At 44.0% G+C, this 15,969-nt stretch overlaps 1 protein-coding gene across 8 annotated transcripts in view; it reads left to right on the top strand.

Annotated features, from left to right (window-relative positions):
* The window catches only part of zmiz1a (zinc finger, MIZ-type containing 1a), a 100,695-nt gene that overhangs the window by 74,789 nt on the left and 9,937 nt on the right, over positions 1–15,969 (top strand). For 4 of the 8 annotated variants that reach the window (XM_034608386.1, XM_034608385.1, XM_034608384.1 and 1 more), the window contains 2 exons: positions 9,405–9,440; positions 15,684–15,819. In XM_034608386.1, the coding sequence (XP_034464277.1) occupies positions 9,405–9,440; positions 15,684–15,819 (172 nt within the window). Of the gene's footprint in view, positions 1–4,214; positions 5,255–5,467; positions 5,852–9,404; positions 9,441–15,683; positions 15,820–15,969 lie in introns of those variants that run through there. The other 4 variants (XM_034608391.1, XM_034608389.1, XM_034608390.1 and 1 more) reach the window with 4 other exon arrangements.

Genomic DNA, 15,969 nt, shown 5'->3' with positions numbered 1-15,969 from the left:
GTTTGCCATGCTGTTACTCTGTTTAGGATGTGACTGCACAATGAAGCTGCTTATTATGTTTTAAGCAATGTTGGGATCTTGGTATTGGCAATGAATTAAACTCACTCACAATTTCATTTGCAAATTGCTTTGTTCAGTGTCAAGTGTCAGTTAAAGTTTTCTTGAATGTGTGGCTTGGAAATGTTAGATTTCTACAAATGGCTGCAGCCACAGACATCACGCAGAAAGCCCATAGAGCATTATAATGTCAGATATTTTTAGTCCCCATTAAACATTAATGTGCTATTGAGATGAGCTGTCTGGGTGGTAGCCTCACAAAAACAGTCTGCTCGACAGTCTCCCGGCACAAACCCACACTCGTATGTGCAGTCTACATGGACTTACAAAAACAAGAGAGAGAGCGAGCCCTTATGTCGTCCTCGGACATTTATCTATCAAATCCAATCCCCTCTCTGGATCCATACCTCTTCTTCCTGCCTCACGCAGTCCTGCAGGGGGGGGCCTGTTCTCGTGCATTTGTCAAAGTGAAACGTGCAGAGGTGGCAGAGAGGAAGACAGAGACAGAGAGAGATGGATGGCCGGAGAGGTGTTGCTGACATGACATGCAGTGGACCTCTCACTCTGCCCGACAAAGCCGTAGCATCCCATCAGGCCACAGATAAACCTTTTGTTTGGCAGTTACATAAGTGGATGCAGCGAGAGGCAAATATTTTGATTCCACTGTCTGATTTTCTTTGTTTCTCCGAAATGGCGGACGTGTCAGTGTTTCATAACGGGAAGAGCAGTGACAGCGCTGACAGAAACGGTTCTGAAATAGTATCCCATAATTCCTCATATGAGCTGCAGGGTGTTGCAACTGAATATACAGACGGCAGAAATATATCACTTTCTTCTGCTCATATGCTCCTATGATATGGACGTTTGCTTGAACTGAATATCCTCTTTCAGTCGCGGTGGGAAGTGTCTTGTTGGGAGGAACTTAAGTGGGCAGACAGACGTCAGTGTAGAATATTGATTGCTGTATTTCTCTCTCTGTCTGTGTTCCTGTGTTGGGATAATGTGATTGTTGTCCAGGCATGGCTCGTGCTGGCTGGCCGTCTGGGCCCGGCTGACAGTCAGAATCATCTGCAGGGCCCGCTGATGGTTCTGGGATCTAATAGAAGACAGAACTGGGTTTCAAGGAAGAGCTGTTTACGCACCGTGGACAAATGGGAAATGTGGTGTAATTATGCATGTTAGAGTTGAGGGAGGGAGGGAGGGAGGGGGTATATGATGCGGGCAGTCATCAAATGAGAAAGGCAGTCAGGCTGTCGGGGTGGGAGGCAGATGTGACTCAGGGTGGGTCTCGCTCGGTGAGCATCCGTCTTACTTCCCCTGCAAGGACGTCTGTCTGATGAAGCAGACGTGAGGGCGACAGAGGAGACGTGATGCACACTTGAACTCTAGACGCTCATACGAATGCGTCAACAGAGCAACAGAGAGGCCTTTACTTCTCTGTTATCTCCGCCCGTATGCTCATATTTGTGTATCCTCCCTGTAGTTGTGTGTGCACCAATGAATGTGTGTCTTAATAGTGCAGCCGCAGCACAATCTTCTGACAGCCTGCGCGGCGACAGAGGGCCGCAAATCTGACACCTGAGAGCCCAGATAAGGGCCGAGGAGTCTGGGAGGCTCTCTGCAGGCTCCTCGGGGGGAAGAGGCAGACTTTTTAAATCCACGGATCAATCACGCTGACGCATTCTTTCAGAGCATCATTTAAAGAGGAAATTGACAAAGCAATCATGGCTATCCTCCTTTTTTTAAATAACGGTTTGAAGACTTGAGTTGTTGGAAAATTAAGTTGACGTGTGTTTTACTACGACTACAAAATCCTCAAGTTGACGTAGGTTGCAAATGAGGAATGTGTCATCAAATTAAGTATGTGACTCGTTTGATGAATATGTTGAACATGACAAGAAGCTCCTAGAGAATAATCAGACGTACATTAAAGATACATTTCCCACGTTACAGCTACAGCTAAATCTTGTATTCATGATTTAATGTTTTTTTTGCAAGAACGAGAACCCATGAACAAACCGCAGCTGCCCACACTTGCACTCCTCCTGTTCTAAAAGTGCCCGCTGCCGTCCCGTGAGACCCGTCGAGTGAAGTGTGGAGATTTTCAGCAACAGCAGGCCGCTGCTGATGAGCTGTCTGGAGATTGTGACCCTGCAGTGAGGCCTGGAGGATTAGTGTGCCGCTCTAATCTGGAATCAGCTAGTGAAGAGACTTAACTGCTGTTAGGCGAACTAGCATTAGCACTGTTAACTCTCCGAGCCAGGGAGGATACACAGAATTAATGCTGTTTGCACACTTACAACGTTGCGTTTAGTTTACTCTAGAGCATATTCCTGATCATGGATTTATGTGTAGCTTCTCTTTCAAATACTGGGTTTTAAAATCTATCGTCCCGTTTATGAATCTTCTTAGAGTTTCATGTTTTCCTCCCAATAATCTGTAGTCTGGTGCGCGCAGGCTTCCAGCCGAGAGGTTCATTAGATAATAGGTGTGCCGCTGCCCCACAAACACACAACACTGATAGACTCCGAGTTCTCTGGCTACTGTGCTCATCAGACAACAAATCAGATTAGTCGCATAATCTGCCGAGGGTTTTACAGTTTCCTTCCTCAGTGAATCTGCCATCAAGTTCACAACAGCTTGTTGTCTCCGAGTATAAACCCACAAAATGATCATTGACAACTTCTGCACTTCTTTCTCACCTCTTCTACGTGTTGCAAGCCCTCTTTTTTTTCACATTTTAATTAAATGAAAGTAAATCTCAGGAGATAGTTTTGAACGTGTATTGTGTTTCAACACGACTTGACGCACTCTGTGTGAGAGGTAACTGCTTCTTGGCAATGAGCGCTATTTTCTAAGAAACCGACTGTAATGTTTTAAGTCAGACGCAGGTTGCAGCTTGTTGTTCCTGTCGTCTCACTCAAAGAAATAATTATTCTGCAACGTACGCTGGCATGGCATGTCTTTGGAATTCATACAGAAGGTTAAGCTGCAGTAATGAATAGTTGTTGTGGTTTCAAAAAGCAGGTACGATTTTTATCTACACAAGTGATAATTGTGTTGAGGTGTTTTTCGTACGTAGGAGCAGTTTCTCACTTTTCAGTTGAAAAACAATTGGGGAAATATGATTGAAAGAGATAAACTTTGCTCTCGATGGTCGGTAAATTTCCCCCTGACACACACACACACACTTTCATCTGACAGTAAAAGAGAAATAGTCACGACAGAATTGTCAGCACTCAGTCAACAGAGTTAACTCAGTGTAAACTAGTGTTTCAAATATGGGAAAACAGTCACACTGCTGTGTCAACAATGACAGAAAACTTCCAGGGTGTGGCTGTAACTCACCCCGTGTGCTGTAAAACACACACACACACAGTTGTGTCTCCATGACTTCATTACATTACATTGCATTGATATCCTGTGGACTTAATCTAAACTTAACCAGAACCTCAGGAATTGGTCCCCATTAGGTCTACTGGTCCTGCCTTAAATCAGTGTTTATGCTGGAAAAGTTCCTAAAGAGGTAGCAAAAACGAGTACATGCACACACAGACACACCCACACACATACACACAGTCACACAGCTCACGAAAAGAACCTCACCAACCCACAACTCTCATAATTCAGGGAGCAGTGCAAGTGAATGAACAACTGCAAATAAGAGCTCCCATTAGACCATGTGTAGACTCTGCAGTGTGTAAGTGCCTGTACACACACACACACACACACACACACACACACACACACACACACATACACACACACACACTCTCTCTCTCTCTCTCTGGCCTACAACAGTCTGACATGCCGTCCACTTATCTGTCTCAGTTTACTTTCACCTGATTGATTTTCTCACCCCCATCTCTTGCTACCATCTTTGAGCTGCGTGTGTAGAACCAGAGGAAAGTGTATGGCATCCTTTTTTTGTTACTGACCCAATCAACCTTACAGACTTTTATATTTAATTACTGCTGAGTAAGAGCAGCGTGCTGAATTATTAACAGGAAGCAGGGGTATATTTTTAGAAGGCAGGCCTCTCCTCTGACACTCTCCAGTGGTTTGAGTTAGATGATGAAACCCCTTTGCAACCCCCCCCCCCCACTTCCAAACTTAGTAGTTCACTACTAAGTTTGTAGAAATAAAGCTCAGGGGGGAGATGCTTATTAGGATCAGTGCATTTGTTGTCTCTGGCTGATTGGGTCCTTTATCATGCGCTACTTAATTGGTTTGGTTTGCACAGTTGCAAGTAAATTCATTTCGCTGATATCCCAGCTGAGGCGGCAGTGCAGTTGTTCTCCAAACACAGAAGACTTTGTTCTCGTCAAAACTGGGTGAGCAAGTGATTTTAAATCCTGCTTTTGTTCAGGGTTGACTGATCTGGCAACCCACACCTCAGGACTCAACCGTTGCCCTCCCCCCATCCTCCCCACAGGGGCTTTCTGACACACCCTTTTCATGTTCTCTCCCTGCCCAACAATGCCTCTGTTGTGTCTGTTTGAAATATGCGTGGGATATTTGTGAAGCTGTCGGTGACTGAGCGTTGTCAGTCAACGACAACTTCCCCCCCCCTCTGCTGTCACAAGGCCAGTGAGCTTCCCCCCACTCTTCGGCTTCAGCTCAACATTTGGGTGAGGATAGAAAGAAATATGACAGCTCTCCCCACGTTGTCTTTTTCTTCTCGTTGGGTTAAAGGCAGGCGAAGAGAGGATGAACTCAGATTCACCCTCAAACTGTCTCCTCTTTAATTCAGTTGCACTCAAATATTCTGCTTGTCTCTGGTGTGTCTTGTTAATTAGATTTTACAAAGTGGCCTCTGATGAAGACGGGGGAGACGTTGTCAGGTTAGATGTCCTGCAGTGAGGAAACCCCCTCGCCGCTGAAGCTGATAACTTATCTAACTTCGTCAGAAAAAGTGATCTTTACATTCTTCTCCCACTTCCTCTCTCATGCACCGGCTTCCAGGCAGCCTGCATGTAGCACATCAAGCTCCACCCATTTGTGCAAGTTGTCAGACTTTTTTTTTTCTTTCTGCCTCAATTGTTTTTTTGTGCCCTCCCTGACAAATGGCAGTCGCATTGCTGGATTATGCATGTGTGAATGTGTGTTACACTGTCTCACAGCTCAGAGAAAACAGGGCAATGGAGCGCTAGACAGCCTAAGATGAACCCATCAATACCAGCACCTCACAGCTGAGGTGAGAAGCATTGGAATATCTTGCCCTCTCTATATCTCTGCTCCTGTTTGTCTGCGTCAGCTCGCTGTCTTTATCTCTTCCCCCTCATTCTGCCTCCTCCTTGGCTGTCTCCTCCGCTCCCTCTGTCTATTTCTCTTTCCCCCCCTCTATTCCCCCCCCCCCCGCTGTCTCGAGAGTGTGTTGGAGCCGGTAGCAGGTACAGCAGGAGCCCATTAGTGCGGAGCCCCTGCTCTGATTGGATAAGCCGGAGAAACCGGGAGACTGCCTCTGAATAATTGATGTGCATTGTGCAGACGCTGGACAGGGGGAAAAGACAGATCAGAGAGCAAAGGGAGGAGGATGAGAGTGAGCAAAAGGAAAAGGGAGAGAAAGACGGGAGAGGGGAGAGGAAGTGAGGGAGAAAGAAGAGTGAGCGGAGTAAGGGATACGTGGAGGGAGTGAGAGTGATAAGGTGCAGGCAGGAGCCTTGGAAGCAAGGAAAGCTTCAGGAGTTGCCGGCGGCCTCTGCGGGAACAGGAGCATTTGTGACACTTGAGTCTTTTCTCTGCACTATGAAGGGAATGAGATGAGATGTGCAGGGACTTTGCTTGGCTCTGGGTAAGTATTAGTGTGAGAGTGTGTGTGTTTGTGTGGTCTAACTATTTCTCATGTTGTGGGGACATAAATCTTGTTTGCACAGTCAGTTTATGGGTGTTTGTCTCCATAATGGGGCCAAAAAACAAGTCACCATAATATAAATCATCACATTTTAAGGTGAAGACATGTTTTGAGGTTGGGGTAAGGTTAGGTTTAGACTAGGTTAAGGATGGTTTAGAGTTATGGTTTTAGGTTTAGGGTGTTTGGCAAGTATACACCTGGTGAAGGTTTGAGTTGGTCTTCAGTAAATCAATGTCAGTTGATGACGTGTGTGTGTTTTCCATTTGTTTATCTCTGTTATTTGAGTGTGTATAAAATCAGGGGTAAACAAAGCTCAGCCCAACAGTTTATTCGGGTCTATGATGTTACAGTAAATAGTTTCCTGTATAAATAAAGTAAAAACTCTAAATTCAGATCTGTTAACTTCAACTGTGCTTTGTCATTAATATCTGTCTGTATCAACTGTAATTTAGGCCACATGGGTTTCTGTGCTGTCTGGTTTGCTACGGCCACTGACCACTCACTCACTCACGACAGGATCAGGACAGATCAGCTGACCACACGTTGACCTACATGCTGTTCTCTCATAGGCTTATTTTGAGTGGGGTTGTTCGTCTGTGTGCAATGTGCACAAGCCTACATCGATATATATATATATTATATTATACAGACTAGGGGGTAAAAAAGAATTGGGAGTGATTCTTAAGATATTGTTATCATATTTTTTACATTTTTAACCATAAAAGTTATCATAAACAGCTATGAATAAAATATGAAAAACAAAAGTTTTCTAATCGGTATATATCTGTAAACATAAAAGCTGATACCGATATGTCTGTGAAAGGCAACTACTAATATTATTGGACAACCAATATATCGATCAGTCTCTGATCATACCAGGCATTGAAATAGTTAACTTTGAGGTTTGAGTTATTTTGAGGGGTCAATTCTTAAAGCAATGTGAAATGACTCTTTAGCTCTCACAAAGGAAGAAGAACAAACCTGGTTTTGCCAGTTTGCATTTAGTTTCGTTGACATTATGCAAATATGCAAACGCCATAATGACTTGCAAACTCTTTTCCACTGTTGTCATTGAGTGAAGCCTGGTGCTGAGGCAGCAGTGTACATTCTTCAACTTCCTCCAGTTTAAGACGTCTAAAGGAGCATGAATCTGTGTTGCTGTTCAGAGTGCACGTGTATGTGCAGTAAGATCTGTACGTCTGGAGAAGATGACCCACTTTTCCAGCGTGGATTCTTTTTTAAGTTGTTGACCAGCGCTTGGACCCAGAGCCTGTCTGCCTGTCTCACTCATTAGAGGAGATGAATGGGGGAGGATGGGTGAATGTTGTCATGGAAGGACAATGCAGTTAGATCAGTGCACATACAGGCCTCTCTGTTGTTTTGTTCAACGAATTAAATCTACCTCTTATTATCAAAGGTGCCTCATAAAGGGAAACAACACTTCCTTCACTTGGGTGAATAAAGGGCACTCGGGCAATAAAAGCGACGTCGTACTGCAGGCTACTCAATCAGTGTTTAATCTAACCTTAAAACCCGACAACTTCATTAGCAAGTGTATTAGCAAACAATAACAGAAACTTCCATTGACCTATAAAATACTACAGAAGAACACGACTTCCAGCGAGCTGCAGCACTTCCTGTTCGCCTGAGCAGGGTGTTAACCGGCCGAGCCATCTGCATCCTCAATCTCACAGCCACACGCAGCCGCTTTAACCTTCCTCCTTTCTCTCTGGCTCCCAACTCTCTTTTGTAGCGCTTACTCTACACAGTTCGGTGACCTCCTGTGACTTCACTCGGAGTACTTCCCATCAGGCCGTTCAGTGACTCATTCATGACATTTGACTCTGAACTGTACGTGTGTGGCGTGCGTCAGTTTCTGCACTTTGTTTCTGCTTTTTTTTTCTTTTTCTTTTGCTGTGAATCATTGCCATGCTTGACATCCTTCCCTTCTCCCACTGAGAGCGAGTGTCCGAGCGAAGCTGTATTAGATTTGTCGCTTTGAGAATTGAGAGAGGGAATTTCTGTGTGGACAAACTGATGTCAAGTATTGTTAGCAGTGAGGGTGGAGCTCTCAGCGCCCCAGGCGATACAGGATGTGTTTTAGAAAACACTAGTAAAAAGTGTTTTGCCGTGTTAATCACTTCCATGTCTATTCCGCACGCCAGTGAAAATGTTTTGACATCTTCTCGTGGCCTCTTCTCTAGAAATTATTCCTTTTCTCCAAATCACCTGCGCCACAGCCAGAGTTTCATCACTTTTTAATCGCTGTCTTTATATCATGAAATAAAACCCCCTCCAGGAAATCGTATTTCCTAAACCCCTCTGAATTCTTGATTATGTTTTTCACCCTGGTGATTTCATTGAAGGAACGACAGTGCGAGATGAAAAGAGACATTGTGGAAGTTGAGACAAATAGCGTGTCTGGTTATAATTAGGCTATGTGATATTTACTAGTCCCCCTGAAGTGGCGCGGAGCTGCGCACGGCTGATAAGAGCGGTTCATTCACAGCTCGCCGTTCTCCGATGTTCTCCCGTCGTGTGAAGTGCTTTACTGTATAAGCACATCTTCACAAAGCCGAGACGTGGACTTGTTTGTTTACTTGCTGACACAGACCTCCGTGTCCTTATTTATTACTTTGCTTCTTCTTTTTTTTTTTTTTTCAACACATGCTTGTGTCCACATACCTTTGTGTGTTTTCCTGTTTACCTTTACATGCATTCAAACGCAGCTGTGCATATTTGCTGTGTGACTAAGATGTGCATAATGGGCGTGTGATCGTATGTAGGATCATTGTGAGCGTTGTGACAGCTCTCCGATACAGATATGGAAGGTCGTGACCCGTGCAGGCTTAGCACTGTAAGCAGGGCGCATTGACTCACAGAGCGTCTGACGCAGACACATCGGCCACCTGAAATTCAGACTCGAGCTGGGAAGTAGGTCAAATCCATAGGTCGTTGCTGTAACGCCTGTCATCGCAAATGTACCCGAAGCAAATCTGCAGTGCTGGGTAATGTCACTCGATACAGGATCCAAAAAAATGCGACATTAAGTGATGAACAGAGGAAGCAGTTCAAGGTTTAAAAGTGCTTTCCCAAGTAAATAAGTTTGGGAAAATTTAAAAGACCAGTGTTGGAAAGGGACATTAAATAATATACAAAGGAAATGAGCTTAGCGTCCTAATGCTAGTCCTTTGTTGTCCCTGACTCCTTGCATAACAGCACACGAACTGAGAGTATCTGACTACTGAGAATGAGCATTTCCAGCTGCTATAAATACAATGCTAAGAAATGTTAATCTCTGTAGTGATTCAGATTGAGTTTGTTGTTTTGTTTGTTCCTTTTGTGGCCACATGTGCACATTTCCTCCCAGAGCGTCGACATTCTGCATCTCCAGCCAGATCTGGCCGTCCGTCGTTCTGCATCATGTTTGGTGTTCATGCTGATTCTCAATAACTCTGCCCCGTTTAAAAATGTGCAATTTGAACCCCCACAGAAACCAGCACCTGCAGGAGATGTCAGAGTGACTCAGGTAGAGCTATACCCTCAACTTCTGGGCTGCACCATCTCTCTGGCTTGTGTCCCACACACATCCTCACGGGGAGGGGCAGGGGGTCGGCCCTCCCCTTCCATCTCCACCTCTATACTCTGTTTCGCATCCTTCCATCCATCCCCCCCCACCCTCCCCCTACGTCCTCATGTCTGGTGCACTGCCAGAGGATGCGGATGCAATTCTGTCAAACCACGCAGATGAGAAGACAAAAACTAAATTATAGAGAAATTAGAAAAGTCAGTGGAATTCTTAAAAAAAAACAAAAAAAAGACACAAAACAAGAGATTTTAATTTGCAGGCTGTCTCACATTAAAGGCCTGTTTTTGGTTGAGTGTGATTTCTGACACAGAGCTGTCTCTCTGCAGGGCATGTTTGAGTTGTTCTGCCTCCAAGCTGTTGAGACTAAAGCCCATTTGCTATGCTCTTCTCCTGGAAGAAGTTTGCTGAACAGAAAGGGGGCAGGATGGGGGATATCATTGACTGCTTAAATGGCTTCCATTACACTTCTGCAAAAAAAGCATGACTTTTTTTTATTTCACAGGGTTTTATATCCCATCCATATTTGTCTTTTGCATAATAATTTGTACCCACAGAGCACAAAACTACCTGCCAGCGTTTTACCTACCTCCATCTTTGATATTTATTGTAAATTGCTTCTTTTTTTTATCATCCCACACATTGTCTCAGAAGGCTTCTGTGTCCAGTGCTGCAGTGTTCATGCGCCGAAACATGTAGTTTGTTCTCTTATGTCTGTGTGATGATCAACGAAACTCAAGTAGAGCTGCATGCGGCGTGTCTCTATCAGAGCCTGGCGTGACCGGTGTCGATCCAGAATATGGCAGAACAGCCAGATTGTACCATAAACTGTATACAAAGATGGACGATGCGTCTTCACTTCCGCCCCCACTATCCAGAAATTAAACCAGAATATACAAACACTGCCATCTTGTGCGGAAGACCTCATTTAGTGCCTGTGTTTGCGCAGTGGCAGTAAGTGGAAGGAGCTGCAGTAGCGAGGTCACGCCGATGTACACACCCGACCAATCCCGAGTCAGTCTCAGCTGTCAATCAGGATGTTTCACCCGTTTTTTCAAAAATAATGTAAAAAGTCTGCAAACATAAAAGATAAAGACATAAAAAACAACGGGTATTTGTGTGGAGATATTTCAATGTTCATACAGATTAGATTCAGATATCCATTCATTTAGTCGGTGTCATGTCTCATATTCATGTTCCATTTTTTCCACTTCATTTTATCTGTTCTCAAAAGAAATGTCAACTTCTCCTTAACGAAAATGCTATGGACCATTTCCAGCCACTGCAGTTGCTGAGAATTTACATTAATCCTTTTTCTGGTAATGTTCTTCTTACTTGTGCGAGCAAAACCTTCGTCAAATATAGATCCTCTCTCATCACAACACGATATATCAGCGGGCAGGTGTTTGGTATTTCCCAAAAAGTGCATTAACATTTTCCCAGTTTAATCATATCTCTGTGCAGCCTTAGGAACTGTGTGCAGCCTCACATGCTCCCACACAGCCCCCAGCCGCGTTGTTGTTGCAGCAAGTCGCCTGCTTTTTATTTTGGGTGTTTATTAAAAAAATTCATGTTCAATTCCTCCAGCAGAATAATGGTGGATTCGTGGATGTTCATGTGGACGTATTTGTGCCTCACACATTTCAGACCATTCTTTGCTTTTAAACTCTTGCTTCTCATTTTGCTTTTATGTGGAGTGTTGACTCCCTCCCGCTTTGTTCCGAAGGCTTGTTCGAAAGCAGAGACCCCCTCTGCTCGTTTCCATCCACAATCACATTATTTAAAGCTGCATCTGGTTCTGATCTTATCTCAAATGTAAAGTCTCTTAATAGCAAGTATCTAAAAACATCTTTGTGCTTGAGACCATATTTTTCAAATCTTGGAAGCTCATTAATTCTCTGTTTTCTGAAACTCCGCAAATTGCCATTGTTCTTTTTTTGTGCCCATTCTTTGAACTCCCCTGGCTTTAACTTTGAGTTACATGCAAACCACCCCAGTGTGCATTCCCTCTATTCTTTTTATCTTTGTACTGTAGCATTCCATCTTTCTGGTGTAAATGCTACTATTGGATCTATAACGTGTCTTAAAGGCCCCTGTCTCCCACCAACATCTGAGTGTGGTAACCATGTATCTCCATCCTTTCCATCTCTTTCCCTCATGATTCATAGTCAGGTCCGCACCAACAAGCCAGGGCTCTGAGATGAGACTCAGTGATATGTCACTCTGCTAGATGGCAACAACGTGAAGCGAGATGGTGTTACCCAGGACAACACTGGATGACTTCTACGCTATGTGAATAGTTCAGCACTTATTTTTAAGTTTTGTCATAATGTGCACAAAGCTTATAACCACCTTTTGTGTTCCCGTACCTTCTCCTTGCTTGGTGAGATCAGCTGCCTTTTCACACAGAGGATGCTGTGAGCTAGAAAATTATGTTTTTGGTCGCAGGAGAAAATTTTAATTGAAGTTTTTATTACAGTGGGAGGAGGTTTTTGCATCACTGGCACCCATATTCTGGATATTTTGGTTTCATTTCTGGATAGCAGGAGGAAGTGGAGACTTATACAGTCTATGGTTTAGACCAGTTTCCGAGTAAAGCTAAAATTAAATCTTTCTATGTGGTCATACAACACGTTTGGTTAACTGGTTCACACCTGCTGCTGACTTTCATCTCTTGAATGGTTGAGTATTACAGTAACTGCCTTGCTAAAGGGCACAGCAGTTCTACAAAGGTTTCTCAGTTACCTCCCTGAGCCTGACGCACCATTGTGGTGGATGTGTGTGCTTCGCATGTAAAACATGTCAGGTGTTAATAAACAAAGTGTGTTCACAATCGTGCAGCTATAACTGAATTATATTTGGAAATAGATAGTTGGCAATCTGTCACGATTTTAACTGGCTAATGATATGCTCGCTAGCAGAAGGCTTGCACCACACAGACACACACACAGATGCTTGCACACACGCGGCACTGTCAGAGTTCATCGCAATTAGCATTGGGGTTTCCTTGTAAAAGAGGACTCGTACACACACTCTGTCATTAGTTAATGGGCCTTGCAGCCTGTTACCATGGCTCACTCTCCCTCCCTGCTGCTCCCAGAGGGGCGGAGGTGAGGTGAGAATGAGCCAGGGCTCCTGCTATCAGTCAGCCATACAGCAGTAAATACAGCCCGAGTGAGGAGGGCCCATATGTCTCTGGGCATTACTCCATAAAAAGCCACTGCTTCTAAGAAATGGAGCTGCTCACAGAGGGTTCAGGAGAGGTCGTGAAATCAGCTTACAGTGAGTTCTGCCCTCGCTCTGCTGGTAGAGGACGGAGCAGACCACTTGTTAGCGAGAGGCCCAGAACACCACAACACTGCAGCTTCACACAACAAGGCTCCGGTGTTACTGTCGTCTGTAGACATTACTCACCCTGAGCTGTAACTGTATATTTAGATAATTTTTCCTCTAATGATTATGCCTCGGCTTCCAGTTCACAGGTGAGATTAGTCTACACAAAGTCAGTTAGTGGATTTCTACGGGATCAGCAGCAGCTTCTCATACAACTTTAACTGTCTCCAAACAGGAATGTCATGTCTCAGTTTACTATGATGTAATTTCTATATTTAGAAGATATGTAAACAAGACCTATGTTATATATTTAGTTGACTTACACTTATACTTGTGAAGCACTTTGGTCAACCAAGTTGTTTTTAAATGTGCTATATAAAAGAAATTGACATTGACATTGACTTTTTTACTTATATTATCCAAAATTGCTGAGTAACGTGAAAGTTTAAAGACGCAAATGTTATTTACAGCAAAAAAAAACTCTCCAGGTTATCAGGAAGAAAAACTAATGATGTAGATCACCAATAACTCCTGCTCCCCAGTGCTGGCACCTTTTGGGCAACACTTCTACTTTCTTACACAACAGTAAACTCTCATGTCAACACATTTCAAGAATGAGCTGCTACTTGATCCTGGAGTGTTTAGGCAAAGTCAGGCTAATCTCACCATTTAACATTTAAACTGCACACAGAGACACGAGAAAAGCCATTGATCCTGCTCCATGTGATTAGAAGAGCAGGTCTAATTTCTCCTCGAGAATCTGCTCGTCATGAAGGGAAGTTAGTTTATGTGATGTTGTAAATTTGGATTTGGCTCATATACTTTCCACTCACTATCACATATCATGTTCATCTATCTTTTTTACAATCTGCATATAGTTTTAAGAAGCATTGTGGACCTTCTCTGTGACTGTGGAAGCCGCTGATGTAAAGATGGAGCGAAGTCAAAGAGGTTAACAGCGAGCATCTGACCTCGGCTTGTCTCCACCTGATAGCTCTCCCAGCGTTTGGTAGAAAGCGTACGATTTAAGGCTTCAGTGTGACTGAATCGGGAATAAATGGAAAGATGAGAGAGGCGAGGCCATGTATGGAATCCACGCTATTGCATTAAATGTTTCTGTTGGCTGGATTCCATCGGTGAAGCTACAAAAAAACGAATAACAGTATAGACAGATGGATCAGCAAAGTATTTAAGTTGTCAACTGAAAACATAAGACGAACTGAGAGGAATGTGGGTGTGTGCAGTGTGTGAGAAGGGTATTTACGCACACTGAACTGAAGAGATGAAGTGAGAGAAGTGCGGCGGCGTAGTTGCGGGTGTGCGATGGCGTTGGCAGGGGTGAAAACAAGGTCACACACACTGTAGTAAACTTGCTAAATAATCACGATACCCAGAGCGGGTACCACGATCTATTATGAATGACTTCTGCCTCGGTAGCTTGTTAGATTCGGTGGCTTGTGGCCGCGCTGATACAACAAAGTCTCCCTCCGCTCTCTCTCTCTCTATTTCCCTCATCTGCCTCTCTTTCTCTCGCTCTCTCTCTCTCTCCCTCCCTCTCTCTCAGACTGACTCCATCCCTTGTGCTCAGAGCTGATCTTTAGGTGTAAATGGTGGGTTGCCAGTGGAGGAGACAGTCCCTCTGTGTGGAGGTGGTGATTTAGTGGGGAGATAAGCTCTGTGTAATGGCAGGGTGGAATAATTCCTCTTTAACTTGGAGGCTTGGCGCTCTCCACCCTCCAGAGGAAATCGTCACCACTCCTCCCCCCCCTGTTCTTTCTTCCACTTGCTTGGTAAACAAACACTTGTCAGATCGGATACCATCACTCAGATATTATAAGACATTATTAGCTCCATCATATCATATCATATCATATCAAATTGTCCATGTTATAGAGGGGGTGCTTCAACCATGTTTTTTTCCTCACATACGTTTGTTGTTTGTGGTTTTGTAAATCCTCATCATTCATTGTGCAAGATTTTCAGCATTTTCATAAACTCCACATCCTGAAATCCCAAACCTGCGTAGATCAGCGCTTCCAAAAATCGGGTGTATCTGGGTCTACAAAGCCAGAAATAGCATCTTAAATTATTTAATTAAGTCTGAACACTATAACCTTTCTTTTTTTTTTTTTAAACCGAAGCTTGACTAAACAACTTTCTACTCCATGCGATTTATTTGAATAAGACACGCAAAACTCTGATTGATTTAAGAAAGACAAGTTGATGGGCACAGGAGGGGGGAGGGGGATAAAAATAAATAAACGGGAACCTCATTAGCACCAGAAAAACATATCTAAACCCTTGTCTTTATTGAGAGGATGAGAAGGCGGCACGGTCCTGAGAGATTTGAGAGGACGTGTAATGATGAATCAAGTGGTGGTGTTGAGAGGAGGAGAGTAAAGATATGACAGTTCCTCACTTGTTATCATTAAACCTGATCATTGTGTGTCTGTATGTCTGTCATGCTTCATTGCAGTCTGTCCGTCTCTGTGATAGATTTCAGTTTTACACTGCAGGAGGAGGTGGTCTGGTCTGTAACTGTTGTGCAATCCACTCTCAAACAAGCGTTGTAGGTTTGTTGAGTCAGGCTGCCCCCTTGAGGCTAAAGCAGTAACTTCAGGCTGAATGGCTCTGGATACAATAAACAATTCAGTTTACTGCACTGAACCAAATCTATTCACGAGATGTTGTTTTTCAATGTGACCATTCGCACATGGAAACTTAAACATGCACGTAATGTACCACAACTACACAGTGCGTTTCCACGGAGGCCATATGTGTGTGTTTGTGCTTGTACTGAGAAGAGACTGACGCGTGTGCATATGTGTGTGTGTCTGTGTGTTTTCCTTGCAGCCCTGCTGTCGTCGTGGTGCGAGGAGCTGGGTCGTCTCCTCCTGCTGCGTCACCAGAAGAACAGGCAGAACGAACCGCAGGGAAAAGTCCCCATGCAGCCCAGCATGAGCAGCATGAAGCCCGGCCTCACGCACAGGTCAGTGGGGCGTCTCCGAGACTTCTCCTGTCACTTGAGCCGAGACTGTGCTTTTCTTACAGTCAACATTATATCATCAACTACGTGTTTTACCATCTTTTAAATTCTGCTTTTTCCTGGAGTTATCATACTCCTCATTTGAATAAGTTA

The sequence above is a fragment of the Hippoglossus hippoglossus genome, chromosome 15, assembly GCF_009819705.1.
Source record: "Hippoglossus hippoglossus isolate fHipHip1 chromosome 15, fHipHip1.pri, whole genome shotgun sequence".
In the NCBI taxonomy this organism is placed as follows: Eukaryota; Metazoa; Chordata; class Actinopteri; order Pleuronectiformes; family Pleuronectidae; genus Hippoglossus; species Hippoglossus hippoglossus.
Note: the sequence above shows the minus strand (reverse complement) of the source record. Positions and strands in the feature narration are given on the sequence as shown.